The 15,373-nt window shown below is 39.2% G+C and overlaps 1 protein-coding gene across 1 annotated transcript in view; it reads right to left on the reverse strand.

Moving 5' to 3' along the window:
• Positions 1-553: 553 nt before the first annotated feature.
• Positions 554-15,373, reverse strand: part of hectd3 (HECT domain containing 3) — a 43,902-nt gene continuing 29,082 nt past the window's right edge. The window contains exons 16-22 of the mRNA XM_052011404.1: positions 14,635-14,724; positions 12,803-13,009; positions 12,256-12,385; positions 6,765-6,839; positions 5,629-5,710; positions 4,804-4,875; positions 554-2,841 (exon numbers count right to left, since the gene is read on the reverse strand). Coding sequence (XP_051867364.1) covers positions 2,757-2,841; positions 4,804-4,875; positions 5,629-5,710; positions 6,765-6,839; positions 12,256-12,385; positions 12,803-13,009; positions 14,635-14,724 — 741 coding nt within the window. The 3' untranslated portion in view covers positions 554-2,756. The remainder of the gene's footprint in view (positions 2,842-4,803; positions 4,876-5,628; positions 5,711-6,764; positions 6,840-12,255; positions 12,386-12,802; positions 13,010-14,634; positions 14,725-15,373) is intronic.

The following is a 15,373-nucleotide window of genomic DNA, read 5'->3' on the forward strand; positions in this document are numbered from 1 at the left end:
CCCATCCCACCATATCAGCTCTTGACTGGTAGACTTGAGTAAGGAGATAGTTTATGACATTCCAGAAGGTCCACTTCTCCTTTGCCCCCACAGAGAGCTGTTCAGTTGGTCCAACATTTGTGCTAACACGTTGTCAAGGCCCATAAGTCATGCCTACTCAGTTCCTCAGTACCGCAGAAACATCCATCCCAAGCTCTTCAAAGCTTTTTTGAATGTCAATCCTGTTGTTGCCATTCACTGAATGAACCAACCTCGGACTCTGCTATCCGTGTTTTTTATTAATCCTCGAACATTTAGTGCACATCCACAGGACAAAAATAGACGACACAGCAAACAGTTAAACCAATGAGCCAGGTTAATGAACATTATCCACAGAAATAATTCTTTTCTTCAATTTTGAGAGCAAATTACTTATGATGCCAGGAACTGAGATGAGGCTGGCTAAGTCATTTTACTAAAAACACTTCTCACTGCTATAGAATTCTGAACCTACCAAGGGATTCTTAATGCAGTTTCACTGAGCATATATATTGACAAAATATCGTTTCACAACTTAAGTTTTTAACATTTTAATGTAGTATTAAACATCTTAAATTACATATTTCACTGAACAAGCAATTTGTGAAGATGAACTGTACAAACTAGGAGATCATACCTAACTAGGTATTAAATAGGTAGAAAGAAGTAGGTCACATGAACTTCACATTTAAGTAGACCGATTAACTTGTATTTCCTTCCATTAGGTCTCATTGGCATTACCTATAATAGCAACAATTATTTCAGCAGGAAGGTGGGGGGGGGGGGGGCGATGGTCAAGATTATCATCACTTACACAAACTGTCGATTTTTTTCTCACCATGAACAGGACTTCTCCTGCTGGATTTTGCTCATAGTTGAGACTCCCAATGCTGTACTCCCATCTACTGGTCTATCTGAGAGATAGCAAAACACACTGAACGAAAAGATTCTGAAATGCAGTGCTCTCCAGGCTCAAAGGGAGTGGACAACACACGATTCTTCAACCCAAGTTTCTTTATAATGTGGGTTGCCACTGCAAATACAGGAGCTACAATATTTTTTCTGGGTAACAATGCATATTTTGAAATGGTTTAGGCAAATTTTAGCAGAAAAAACAAATGTCATCTTGGATGATTACTTAAACTGTACAGAATATATTTAATACATTTTCAGACACTGGACACATTGCATTCATACTTGAATTCTTGCATGATCTAGGATTAGTACTTAGACAAAAAGGTGGCGATACATTCTCACACAAGGCCAGAGTCTTAGTAGCAAAGTGCATGAAGTTCCATTACTCTAGGGAGACAAATACTCAAAATCTAATTACCTATGCAGTAAAATCCAGGTATCTGGCACTTCATTAACTGGTATTTCATTGGGGCAGCACTGAAGGAGCAGTCTGGTAGACATTGGGGCAACACCGGCTAATTGACAGTATATTTGACATGTAAAGTCCAGTACATGCCAGGTAACTGAGCTTTTACTATATCTCTAGCAATGGAAAAGTTCCAACCATTTCTGCCATTTCAGTTCATCTACCCTACAGGAAGGATATTCAGATAAAAGGCTGATGGAATCTATCTATTCACATTATGGATCAGGAGTGACTAGATTACCTTGCCAATTCATCATTTGTGAACTCTGAAGCCATCCTGTCACATATACCATAGAACATCAGTTTCAGTATGATCACTTAAATTATATAACATGTTTATCAATCCAACTCATATAAGATTACAATATTCACTCTCCTCCAAGTGGAGCACAGCATTTGCTGCTGTTTATTTGTTAGAATGCATTGTTCTGCAGTAACATATTTTAGTCATGTATTTTCCCTGTGTATAATTCAAGCAAATATTCCTTTAAAAATGCCGTTCTGGAACAGGTTGCAAACAGAAGCGTATTTCTATTTCAGATGGCTGAGGGCTCAAGACTCATTGATTAGGCATGAGTAAATAAGGACTTGGTGGAGTAATGTTTGCAGTGAGCCATGGCTATGACACATATTTTCCAGACATTTAAATTAAATAATGGAAAGTCAGGTGACCAGATGCACAATTTCCTGGCCAACAACTTGTGCAAGATCTAACATCAGCCCTATAGCATGGATTGATAGTAGTTTGCAGCATGGAGGAAGCATGGCCTTTCCAGTGATTCAAGTGAACCTTAAAATATCTCAATTAACACCAAAAAAAACATTTTCTAGTTATTCATCTCCTGTGATGTCGTGGAACACTGTGCATAAACTGATTGCCAAAGTTACACACAGAATAACAGTGATGACACTTCAAATACAATTCATTGGCTATAAAGCAGGTTATACATGCAAGTTGTTTCTATAGGCTTAGCCAAGAACAAAGTGTTCATTTTACATTTTCTGCAAAGAATTGCCCTACCCCCAGGCTTAAGAAAATATTTTTCTCCATCTAAAGCAGTGATCTCAGGAATACAAGCCTTGCAACCACATTGCTCTAAATGAAAACCACTGCAGCATTGGAGAGCTTCATTGGTCATTTTGTGACTCACACATGAAAGCTTTTTTGTTCCAATTGGTTAAAGTGAATCACCATGGAAACCCAAATATGGGTTAAAAAGAGAAGAAAATAAAAAGGTAAATTGCCAAATCTCAAGGAATCAGCATAGACAACATAAAACTTTAAGGCAACTGTAAGTGGACCACAGATTCTTTCACCAGCCACAATGTTCTATCCAAATGCAGCAGATATCTGGTGTCACTCTTCCCAGGGTACCATGTCGGTGTCTATAGCTACGCAGTTATAGGCTGCATATCGTAACTTCTCTTCGCAAAGCTTCGCACTACAAAAGAAAGTGGAGGTTTTAAAAATAAATTAGAACATACTTACAGATGTGTAGAACAGTATACATCTATTAGGCCTACATTTTTGCTATTATTTAGGAATCTTAAAACTTTGAGTGCTTTACAGATTACTCCTGCTGACCACATAATAAATGTACTTTGTTTATAAAGGAAAATAACTCCTGGCCAAAATAGAGCAGGCGAGTTCAAGAAGATGTTGTGGCAGTTTCAAAGGGAAGGTCTCCTCAGATTAATTGTTCAGAACAGATGTACGTATATATTTATAATGTCAAAGTCAAAGTCAAAGTCAAAGAGCCATTTTAATTGACATACAGAAAACTCAATTCATTGAAAAAGTTACAAAGAGTCAAATTACCCAATGCATTGAAATTTCTTGTTTTATTTAAATTCATATTTTTTGTTTAACAATGCTTCCCTCCAAATTCATATGCAGCAAAGTTGGGGAACAAAGATTTTCCTTTTGGGACACGCTGTCAGCATCACAGCAATAAAATACAGGTGGCTACATGCCTCAGTGCTAACACTAAGACAGCAGCTCTGAGTGCAACAGTGGCCCATTTCATACTGGCCTACCACCCACTGGATTACAGGAAGGATGTGGAGGCTTTGGAGAGGGTGCAGAAGAGATTAACCAGGATGCTGCGTGGTTTAGAGGGTATTAGCTATAAGGAGAGGTTGGATTGTTTTTTTCTGGAGTGTCAGAGGCCAAGGTGTAACTCAACACAGGTATATAAAATTATGAGAGGCATAGATAGAGTAGATAGAGTCGTTCACCAACGCACCCCCACCCCCCCAAGGTGGAAATGTCAAATACTAGAGAGCAGGTGAGAGGGGGAAAGTTTAAAGGAGATTTCTGAGGCAAGTGCTTTTCTCCCCCCCCACAATGTAGTAGGTGCCTGGAACATGCTGCCAGGGGAAGTGGTGGAAGTAAAAGCAATAGTAACATTTAAGTGGCATTTAGACAAGCACTTGAACAGACAGGGAATGGAGGGATATGGATCATGTGCAGGCAGATGGCATTAGTCAAAATTGGCATGGTCAGCACAGACGTCATGGGCCGAAGGGCCTACTCCTGTGCTGTATTGTTCTATGTTCCAAAGTTTAAGGGTGAATGATAAGGGGGAACAGGGTTAAGATGACTAGTAAAAGAACCCGAGTACTTAGAGGAAAAACGTTAAGGCAATGACTTGGATTTGGAATGAGTGGCTTGAAAGGATGGTGAAAATAAATTCAACAACTGCTTTTACAAATGAATTGGATAAATATACAAAGGTGAAAAATATTCAGCAATATTGAACTGACTAAATTGCTGTTCAAGACAATTGGTGCAGTCTCAATGGGCTAAATCACGTGCCTCTGTATTAAGCCATCATATAATTTTATTATCATGGATGATCAGATCATTGCAAAAATAAATGGCAGAATCAACCCTCTCCCCCATACAACTGTACCTCAAAAGGCACTAAGAAAATGCAAATTGCTGCAGTTATTGAATCATATGGCTCTGCTCCTACATAGGTCACCACTTGGGGAGACAGTAGATTGCCCACAGACACAAAATTAGATCTCATGCATGGATTATCACACAGGAGAAGAAACTGAAAAATGTCACTCACCAAACTACAATAAGTGTTGTTATAACTGAAGTACCACATTTTAATTGAAGCAGCAGATGGGCACTACAGTTCCACAAGAATAGATAGGGCTTCTGAACGGTGTCTTGTTACTCTGGAGAATTCATGTACAGACCTCAAGGGAGTAGTACTTTGGGTTTGACCGTAATGTGCCAAAAGTTTGTTGATACTGCAGATTTACTATCAAGTGAATATTTAAGCAATGCATGCAAGGACTGGCAATATGCTTCGAAGTAAAAGAGTTAACACCTCCAGAAAACAAAAGGGAGAAATATAAGAGAAACTAATTTGGAAAAAGCAACTGACCTGGAATAATTTGGTAGAAAAAGTGTACTGGAACACGTGGAGGATTCTGGGAGTGCATCTGTTTTCTCTGATCTGTTAAAGAAATAAAACAACCAAATTTCTGCAGTAAATGTTTTAAATTATAGTATCTTAAAATGGATATTTGCTATACGAAATAAAAGAAACATCTGCAACTTATTTCTCTCTAAAGTGACATCTGGACCATCTAGATAAAACAGTCTAACAAGAAAAAGAGACTGTTAATATCCTGTCTAGGAACAAAATTAGTCTGGGAATTATGACGGGACGTGTCTTAAAGTCATGTGGATTATCAAGATAAGGTACTTCCTCACTGCTCCACCCCTTCCCCACCAATATACATCTCAGGTTTCGGTCTCAGTCTAAGTTGGGCTAAAGGAAAGCAGATAAACTCATTCAGTTGTTACATTTCTCTCGTGAGACCGTATGCTACACATTGCTGTTCTGCCCCTTTCACTTTTTTCAGATTCTTCTTATGACAGTTTTTACTTCTGGTATCAGATACCAAAGGACAAGCTCCTTAGCTAGGCTCGACAAGGAACAAGAGCACTTTCCAGAGATTGTTTCATTCTTATGCATCCAACTGTGAATTAGCATTTAGTGTCAGTTGTCTCCAAACAAGTGGCATTGAGATGATTAAGAATTTCTACAACGGCCAACTACTGGTCTAAGGCATGTTTATGAATTTTTTCCACCTATGAATTTTAGTTTGCCCCCAGTATGAAAGTTGGAGTTGTGGTTTTTTACCATTTGATGTACATTTTTCATCTTCCAGGGGAATCACCAACCAAAATCCAAGCCACTTACCCTGACTTGTCTGGGTAGATGAAAATAGGGGCTGGCAAACGGCTTCTGCCTGTAACAAACCTCAAGAATCGGCTACGATCCTCTGAAAGGCAAAGAAGAAATTAAAAAGAAAATACCAATACATGTTCCTTGTCTTCTTACCCCACCTGAACATTTAAACCAAACAATATTGAGTTGTATGTATTGTTTGCTCTAAGACAATGGCTGTTACCTCACAAATCATTATCTTATATTATGCACACGAACTAAAACAAAGAATAAACAAGATCATCTGAGGGCTGGTTTAAGTGGATTTGCTAGTTGTGGGATTGGGACAAGATTCACCAATGCCTTAACTATAGGTGGAAAAAAATCATTTTATATCCTTGCATGCAACTCTTCCTGTATTAATCTGATGGGAATAACCATTCTCTGATTAATTAGTCTGACAGTTAATTAGGGCAACCAAGAATCTCGCTGCACAAGTAGCCCAGTTCACATGCATCAACCAGCCAAATGCACTGGTGTAAAAGCAAAGAGCATCTTATTAATGGCAGGTTACTGTCGAGGTCTCACATAAAGAACCAACTGAAACTGTCTCAAACTTACTTCATTTCAGATTCAAGCCAACAGAAGGAATTCATCTGTATAATTGAATTCATCTGTGTTGGCCATATTTAAAAAAAATCTTTGGAACATCTTTCACACCCTTAGAATTCCCCAAAGTGACTTACAGCTAATGATGGACTTGCAGAATCTTACCACAAACAACAAGATAATATGTTAAATGATTTATTTTGAAGTGATGATGATTGCAGGATAAATATTGGCCAGGACACCCTGGCAACCCCCTGATTTTCACTCATATGGTATTATGCTTTTAGACAGAGCAAAATCAAACTAATGTTATCATCGCCTTTTGTGGATTTAGAGAAATTTCAATCATTTAGAAATGGCAGAAGTATTTCAATGCCCCATGGCTGACAGATAGTCTAAAGATCATTGTCAAATTGTCTAGAAATGGAATTATATGTTTTAAATACAAGAGCAAAGGATATCATAAAATAATTTCTCATTTAGGATTCATGCAAAAATTCATGGGCACTCGTGTAGATGGTTTAATAAGTCTACTGACGGCAGCCAATAAAGTCACTTACCATTAGTGAAATTTGTGAGTGCTTCCCAAAGATATTTGACTCTGGTATCAGACTGCTCCAAATCTTCAAATCGAGCTTAAAAAGCAAAATGTAGTCAAATGAAATGTACTGACAGACAAAGTCTAAGCACCTTGTTTTTTTGACAACTGACTCCAAATTTTCACATGAAACATAGGTGTTGCTGGCAAGGCCAGCATTGATTTGTTCATTCCAAATAGCCCTAAACAAAACTAGTCCAAATAGTCCAAAACAGTCAAAAATAGTCCAAAACAAAACTAAAGAGCTGGTCATTGACTTCAGGAAAGGGGGTGGTTGTACATACACCTGTCTACATCAATGGTGCTGAGGTCGAGAGCTTCAAGTTCCTGGGTGTGAACATCACCAACAGCCTGTCCTGGTCAAATCATGTAGATGCCATGGCCAAGAAAGCTCACTAGTGCCTCTACTTCCTTAGGAGGCTACAGAAATTTGGTTTGTCCCCTTTGACTCTCACCAACTTTTACCGATACACCATAGAAAGCATCCTATCTGGATGTATCACAGCTTGGTACGGCAACTGCTCTGCCCAGGACTGCAAGAAGCTGTGTCCGCAAGAAGTTGTGTCCGCAAGAAGTTGTGGACACAGCCCAGCGCATCACAGACACCAGCCTCCACTCTTTGGACTCTGTCTTTACCTCTCATTGTCTTGGTGAAGCAGCCAGCATAATCAAAGACCCCACCCACCCGGGATATTCTCTCTTCTCGCCTCTTCCATCGGGTAGAAGATACAGGAGCGTGAGGGCACATACCACCAGACTTAAGGACAGCTTCTACCCCACTGTGATAAGACTATTGAACAGTTCCCTTATACAATGAGATGAACTATGACCTATGACCTCACGATCTACCTTGTTCTTACCTTGCACCTTATTGCACTGCACTTTCTCTGTAGCTGCGACACTTTACTCTGTACTGTTATTGGGTTTTTTTTTTTTACCTGTACTACATCAATGCACTCTGTACTAACTTGATGTAACTGCACTATGTAATGAATTGACCTGTAAGATCGGTTTGTAAGACAAGTTTTTCACTGTACCTTGGTGCAAGTGACAATAATAAACCAATACTAATACCCTGGTAAGGTGGTGGTTTGCTACTTTCTTGAACAACTGCTATCCATGTACCTTAACTTCAACTGAAATAATCCCCAATCTCCTTAGTTTACATGTAGTACCACTAGTGGGTCAGTAAATATATATATTTACTGCCCTCACTTAAGCCAGAGGAAATGTCAAGTGTAGACTTGACAGCTCAAAACTGGGATGGGAGGAAGAAATACCTGAGGTTAAAAAAAACTCTGCACCACTCTTGCACATGTCCTAAGACAATGCTTGAGAACTAGGGGCAGGTCACTCTCACACACTTACTTGTAAATAAGATACATTGTTTAAGGATACCTAAAATGGTAAGCATAGGTAGTAGATTTCATGTTTCACTATCAATGCTGGAGAATATTCAGCGGAAAAAATTCATACATAAATTCGAATGACTTCATGACCCTAAAACGAACAAATGCCCATGGAAATAAGAAAATAGAAAGCAGAAGCATAAGTAACTCATTTACATTTGTTAAGATTCTACATTCTTTATCTATGCATAAGTTTTCATCAATAGAGGTTTATAAAATCATGAGGGTCATAGATAAGGTGAATGGTCACAGTCTTTTTCCCAGGGTAGAGGAGTCTAAACTAGAGGGCAAAGTTTTAAGGTGAGAGGGGAAAGGTTTAAAAGGGACCCGAGGGACATTTTTCACACAGAGGATGGTGATTATATTGAATGAGTTGCCAGAGGAAGTGGTAGAGATGTGCAATGTTTAAAAGACATTTAGACAGGTACTTAGATAGCTGGTTTAGAGGGATATGGGTCAAACACAGGTAATTAGGACTAGCTCAGGTAGACAACTTGGTCGGCACAGACAAGTTGGGTTAAAGACCTGTTTCTGTGCTGTAAAAGTTTATGACTCTAAGGCTCCAGTATTGCCATTATCAAACACAGTACTATTTATTGCCAGTAGATGACAGTGCTACACTGCTTAACTGATGCACAAAAGCATATGATTGGCGACTTTAACAATTTAGCAATTACTTCTTACAAACATCCAGCATTAATTTGCCTTTGTGATTATATGCCAGACAACCTGAGGAGCTAAAAACTAATGCAACATTAAATCAAAACTGAGAAGTGAACTGACAGCCAACAACTTGGATTCATGGGGTAATGTTTGAAGAATCTTCACTGGAATGTAACCAGACATTGATGTTTAAACAAAGGAAAAGCTATTAGAGTGAGAGAATTCAAGACTGGTCAGAAAGCTAAAGAAATAGGAAATGGAGAGCCAGAGATGTTTGCGCAAAGAATTCCAGAGTTTAAGAGCCCATCTGTGATATCAGTGCCATTGTACAATACTGCACAGGACAGCGACTTTCAACTCACCGAGCCTGTGCTGGTTGAAAAAGTGTTATTCAACTAAGATAAGTTGAATAACACTTTTTCAACCAGCACGGGCTCGGTTCCTTCCTAATAGCCCCATAATTTAGTCAATATACAACTCCAAATTTAGATTTTTTAAACAATGCAAGATTAATAAATACATTCTACCTCATTTATTTAAGGGTCTTATTTCTTACTGATACTGGACAATTTATTTATATAGGATCATGTCTGAAAATATTCCATGTGCAAATAATTACTTCTGAAGAGCATGCACTGCAATTTTATAAAAAGATTTGCATTTGTTTAGCCTTTTATATCCACTTCAGGACAACTCGGAGTACTTTAGAACCAAGGAAGTTAGGTTTTGAACTGTACTCAACATGGTAACATTGATAACAGAACAAATTTCACTCAAGCTCCCAAAAGCATCAATGCAATAATGACCACATAACATATTTATCTTTTAGCAACAAATATAGATAATTTTCTATCTCTAACTTCCCTCATTAAACTATCAACCTTCATTCCTACTGCAACCCTGGTCTCACCCTATCAGAGATAATCCTTTTGTCCTATGCACTCACCCCCTCTGTAACTTAAAACTAACTAATTTTCTATCTTACCCAGTTCTGATGAAGAGTCTTCAACCTGAAACATTAGCATTGTTACTCTTTCTGCGGATGCTGCCTGACCTACTGAGTGTTTCCAGCATTCTTCATTTTTGTTTAAGATTTCCAGCATGATAATCAAGGGATCAGGATATTGAGGATAACTTCCCTAGCCTTCTTCAAAACTCTCCCAAGGAACCTTCAAAATCCACCCGAGTGGGCAACAAACAATCTGCTGGAGGAACTCAGCAGGTCATGCAGCATCTGTGGGAGGAAACGAATTGTCAACGTTGCAGGGTTTTCACCCGGCAGGTCGACAATTCCTTACCTCCCACAGATGCTGCATGACCCGCTGAGTTCCTCCAGCAGATTGTTTGTTCCTCCAGATTCCAGCATCTGCAGTCTCTTGTGTCTCTGAGTACAGTGGACCACTGCTAACATCTCATTTAAAAGAAACCAGCGCTGACAGTGCAGCACAGTTTCGTTACTGTGTTCAAGATCACACAAATGTAAGGTGTTACAAGTCGTTGGAGACTTGAGCACATTTCCAAATGGGCCACAGCTAATTCCACAGCATAAAGACAACTGTTTTGAACGTAGCAAACTGCTCAAATGGTTTTGAGATGAACATCCAACTCATTGATTTTGTAATGATAGTTGAGGGAAGAACTCTGGCTAGCATAGCTGCAAAAGTTCTTGATCTTTATTGGTTTGTGCCAAAGCAGTTCAAAGCTATGGAGCAGTCCGAACCCAAGAATGAGACTGTTAAATTCCAGGGTGTTGGTGGACTGGGAACCTTTGTACAGGGGGGATGTGATGAATGAGCTGGACTTGATAATGTACTATTAGAAAATGGGCTGTAGGGTTTTAAATGAACTCAGGTTTATGGAGAGTTCAAGATGGAACAGCCAGGAAAACACTGGAATACTGAATGTGGATGAAAGTTCCAGATGAAAGGAATATCTCTGATGGGCTACAAAAACCTCATCCGGTGATACAAGACCAAAAGAGATACCAAACCTCCAGTTCTGATGAAAGGTCATCACCCTGAAACATTAACTGTTTCTCTCTCCACAGATGCTGCCTGACCTGCTGAACATTTCTAGCATTTGATGACTTTATACCAAAGTTTCCATTTTCTTACATGCATTTCTTGAATATTCAACTATTTATATTAGAACCAGTTGCTAAAGACAAAACTAAAAAGCCAAGACTTATCCAGTGATGGAACACTGCAATTTTGTTTGCAGATTTTCACAAGATCACTAGAGTCCAAAGCCAGCTCTGGGTTAATACAGACCCCCTACATCACAACTATAGGGGATGATGCAGGCAGGTTAAGACAGGAGAAGCAAAGCTTGCCACCCTAGCTCCTCATTTCTTCCTTTTTGTCTTGGAAAATCCCAATTAATGTTGGGATACAATTCCACAAGTTGTGGGCATCAGCAGACTATTCATTGACAGGAATAAGACAAAATTCAGCCTACCACAATACTTATAGGGATGTTGTTATTCTTGAAGCACCTACCCCATCTACTCTTATTCAGGTGATGAAGGTAATTAATGATATCGCTACTATCACATCTCAACTAGCTTACACAACCAAAGCCATGAACCAAGCCTACGATTTCCTTCATTCGAATGGTTCTGACCTACCAGGCATATGCCTTTAACAACTGTATTATCAAGCAAAATAGGTGATACATAATGCTGGAAGTCCACGCGTACACTTTCAGTACATGGGCCATTGCTGTTTCATTGTTACATTCTGTGGCAATTTAAGAAGTCTGCGTAAAATACCAGCAGTGAAGCTTCATTCAATATTCCCTGGCCTGTGAGACTTCCAACAAAAATGTGCAGTGCCCCACAGCAGCAGCTCCTATAGGTGGAGTTCAACCACAGCTAGTCATCATCGACTGAAATAGATTGCTGAATCATGTACAGGATTGCGGGAAGCTGTTGCTCAATGGTTCTTCAAAGTCATTTCTGTGCTTCCAGCTGGCACCAGGGTCACAACTGAGAGGTATCATCCTCATTTGTTATATCACTTACCATACAAAACATTAGTAAGTACAAAATGGTATACCTCCATGATGCAAGTTCTCCTGCAACTACAATACTGAAGCATCAGATACACAGTCATAATTAGGCTCTCAAGGGATGCTCTATTTTTGGTGGCATCCATTTAGAAGCTTCCCTGACTGCCATATTTTGCTACCTTGTGGGGACAAAAGAAATCTTCGAGTTACAAAGTAAGAAGGGAATTTTTCCTCTGTGATTTTTTTCAATGCTGTAGATGATATAATTGTTTATCCAGAACCGTGGCTATCTATCACTCATCACATTCAGGTGTAAAGCAAAAATGAAAAAAAATAACTATAGATTGGAAGAGAGGAACTTTTATTACTCACTTAAACGTTTCAGAGCTTCCACTGTAATTTCAGGGTCACCGCAGACTCTCTTCTCCAGTTCCTGCCAGGTCAGCAAATCAAGAACAGCTTGGGGAACCACCTTCAGTAAGCCAACCCTCATTGATTGAATCTGAGAGACATGCAAGCACAGGCACCAGTCAGAGATTTTATAAGCTGTGCCTATTTGGGTGCTGATAAAGAAGCCAAATATATTGAAAGTAAGAATTAATTTAGTTATATCTGCCATGTATTTGCCATCCAAGGTAAGGAGCAATAGATCATGCTTTCTTCAGCAAAGGATGCAAGAAAAATGAAACAAATTAAGCCAGAGCACATTTTGAATATCCTTCAGTAAAATTTCCCTCTATTAGTAGCAGCTCTCAATGGGCTGAAACTAGGTTACCTGTTAGCATGGAATATGGTGCATCAGACATTTGTTAATAAAAGTATAAATAAATTATATGAAACAGTTTTTCCAGCAATTCTACATCATAACCCCCTCTATTCCAGTTCTTTCCTTTTCTCCCCCATTGTGAACTCCGTTTACCTGCTCCTTGTTCTCTTCCAGTTTTGCTTTCTGTACCAGTTGAATGAACTCCATCCGATTCTCATATTGAACGACAGTGTTACTGCCATCAGGCTTCAGATCTACTACAGAGTGATCACTGAGTACAGTGGTATAAGTTAGCTCATTCCCAAACTTAAATTCAAATGTCTCTTTGTCCATTGTTTCCATGGCTTCCAATAGTTTCACCTGCACAGAAGAAATGGGACAGGCCGTGTTTCAAACTATACAAGTAATTTATGCAGCCTTGCTCTATGTAAAAAAATATAGATACTTCGAAGAGGAATGGGCCATCAAATAGAGTGCTTATTCCCATCAACAACTTGTACCATATTACATTTAAAAAGTGACAATAAAATAGTAGTAGTTATCTGCAGCCAGATTATTGCCCTTTAAAAATCCTGAGTAGTCTGCATATCCACATTTCCACCAGAAGGCGGTCCACTTTTTTCTTTTCTGGGTAGTGTACACTAGCGAGCATTGACATTACAAGGTACATGAGCAAACGCGTGAGCGTATATAAGAAACACCGGCATTATGAACAATTTGCATGCACCACAAATGTGATGGGCTTCAAAGTGACCACTATTTTGAATTTAAACTACCAAAAAGTGCAAGTATTACTTTTGTTAATCCAATGTGGTTACAAATTTAGTTAGCCAGGCTATTGAGGGCTGATGGGTCATCTATTTGTCCTATTTTTGCAGTTCATAGGACACAACTATTACAGTTGTATAGGTTATGGGGGTGGGAGGGACGGGTGGTGGCAACTTTTAACTTTCTGAAACACTCATGGGTGGGTAGTAGAGGCATATACTCTCATAATGTTTAAGAAGTATGTAGGTGAGCACTTGAAAGGCTGTGGCTTAGAATGCCACAGGTTGAGAAATGGGAAATGGATCAGTAGAGATGGGTAATGGCTGGCATGGGCATGGTGGGCTGAAGGGCCTGTGTTCATGCTGTATGACTGTTATTCTATTTTGCTGATAGGCCTGGTAGACTTTGACCAAGAGTAAATAACACCAATTGTCCTTGCTGCCTTCTCTTTCTCCTTTCATTTCCCAGATTCTCTGTACAGCTTTTACATTCCATTGATGTTCATATTTTCCTTATTCCTCTCTGCTTCCCATGCTGAGAATCCATCACTTTTTCTTCCTTTTTGGAGCAGTGCAAAATAATGTAGAACTGTCAAAATAATTAATAAGGTAGTACTGAAAAGAGAAAATGTTTAGCCTGAAGAGGCTTCAGAAAGACAGCAACTGTAATGATCCCATGCTTTTAAGAAACTATTATCTGAACAAAATGTTACTACTGCCTTTAGAGGGGGTATAGTACAGATTTTCCAGATGATACTGATCTCTTCTTCACCCTTTAAGATGATTATTAGAACCTCCCACTTTGACCAAATGTTTGGTCAACTGCACTGATTTCTTATGTAGTTTGGAGTTCAGTTCAATATGGTAACAGTCAGTAAATCATCCAAAATAATTTGTATCTTATTAGGTGCTAAACAAGTGCAAGCTATTGTTGAAACTGTCCTTAACTCCATTCACATTGATCATCACAGCCAGAGGGAAAAAACAATTAAGACCATTTATAACAATGTCAAGATTCAAAGCAAAGATTCAGAAACAAAGTGCATAATTTATGTACATATTGGCACCAGAGTTGCAGTGTGTGTTGTGGACTAAAGTGGGAGAATTGAAACAGTACCAAATATTTTCCATAAAAGCAAGCTTTCTACATCCACCCCTCAATAAATTGCACACCAATCAAGAGAATGTAGGCCAACTTTCAAAATGTCAGCAACTCACCAAGACAGAGTCCACTGCAGGAAAGTCCTTGGACCATTTCACCTCCTCCCCTGCTAGTTGTTTCCATACAATTCCAGGAAGAGCCAGCACCTGACAAACATGTGATATTCTCATTAGCCTAGATTTGGTGTGCATCTTCAGGTTTGAGATTACTGCAGGCCAAATTCATTACCGGCAATCCATGAACACTGTGCATTGGTCTAGAGTCTGCTGGGTACATTGATTGACGTCATTTGTATATAATTCTATCATGAACACCTGGCCTACGAAGCAGGTTTAAATCACAGACTTGAAGCCCGTTTTGGTATTAGATAAAGGATTCAACCCTATATATCTCTATTTGAGACAGTCCAACATGTCCATCCATCTCCATGTTGGTGCTTTCTTTCCACAGCTACTGATCGTCACGCCCAATCCTAACCAACTCCCTTGCTGGTAACTATCTTCCCATTAACCAATCCTAATCTCTGCTTGATCACCCTCATCAGCACCAGCAACCCCCAGTATCTGCCTGAACCAACCTCTATGAACCATGAACCTCTTTCTATCTCATGATCCTCTCCAGACACTCTGAAAGGGTGAGTGATCATGGGGCATAGGTCTATCAAAATAATTGGCTTAATGACTTATTGGTATTCCAGAAAATGTAGTTTCCTGTTTCTTCATCTCCTTGCCCAGAAATACAATGGTACAAGAAATGAAAATCAAAGAACTGCAGATGTTGGTCTTATGCTCTTGG

This window comes from Pristis pectinata, chromosome 3 (assembly GCF_009764475.1).
Source record: "Pristis pectinata isolate sPriPec2 chromosome 3, sPriPec2.1.pri, whole genome shotgun sequence".
NCBI classification, from domain to species: Eukaryota; Metazoa; Chordata; class Chondrichthyes; order Rhinopristiformes; family Pristidae; genus Pristis; species Pristis pectinata.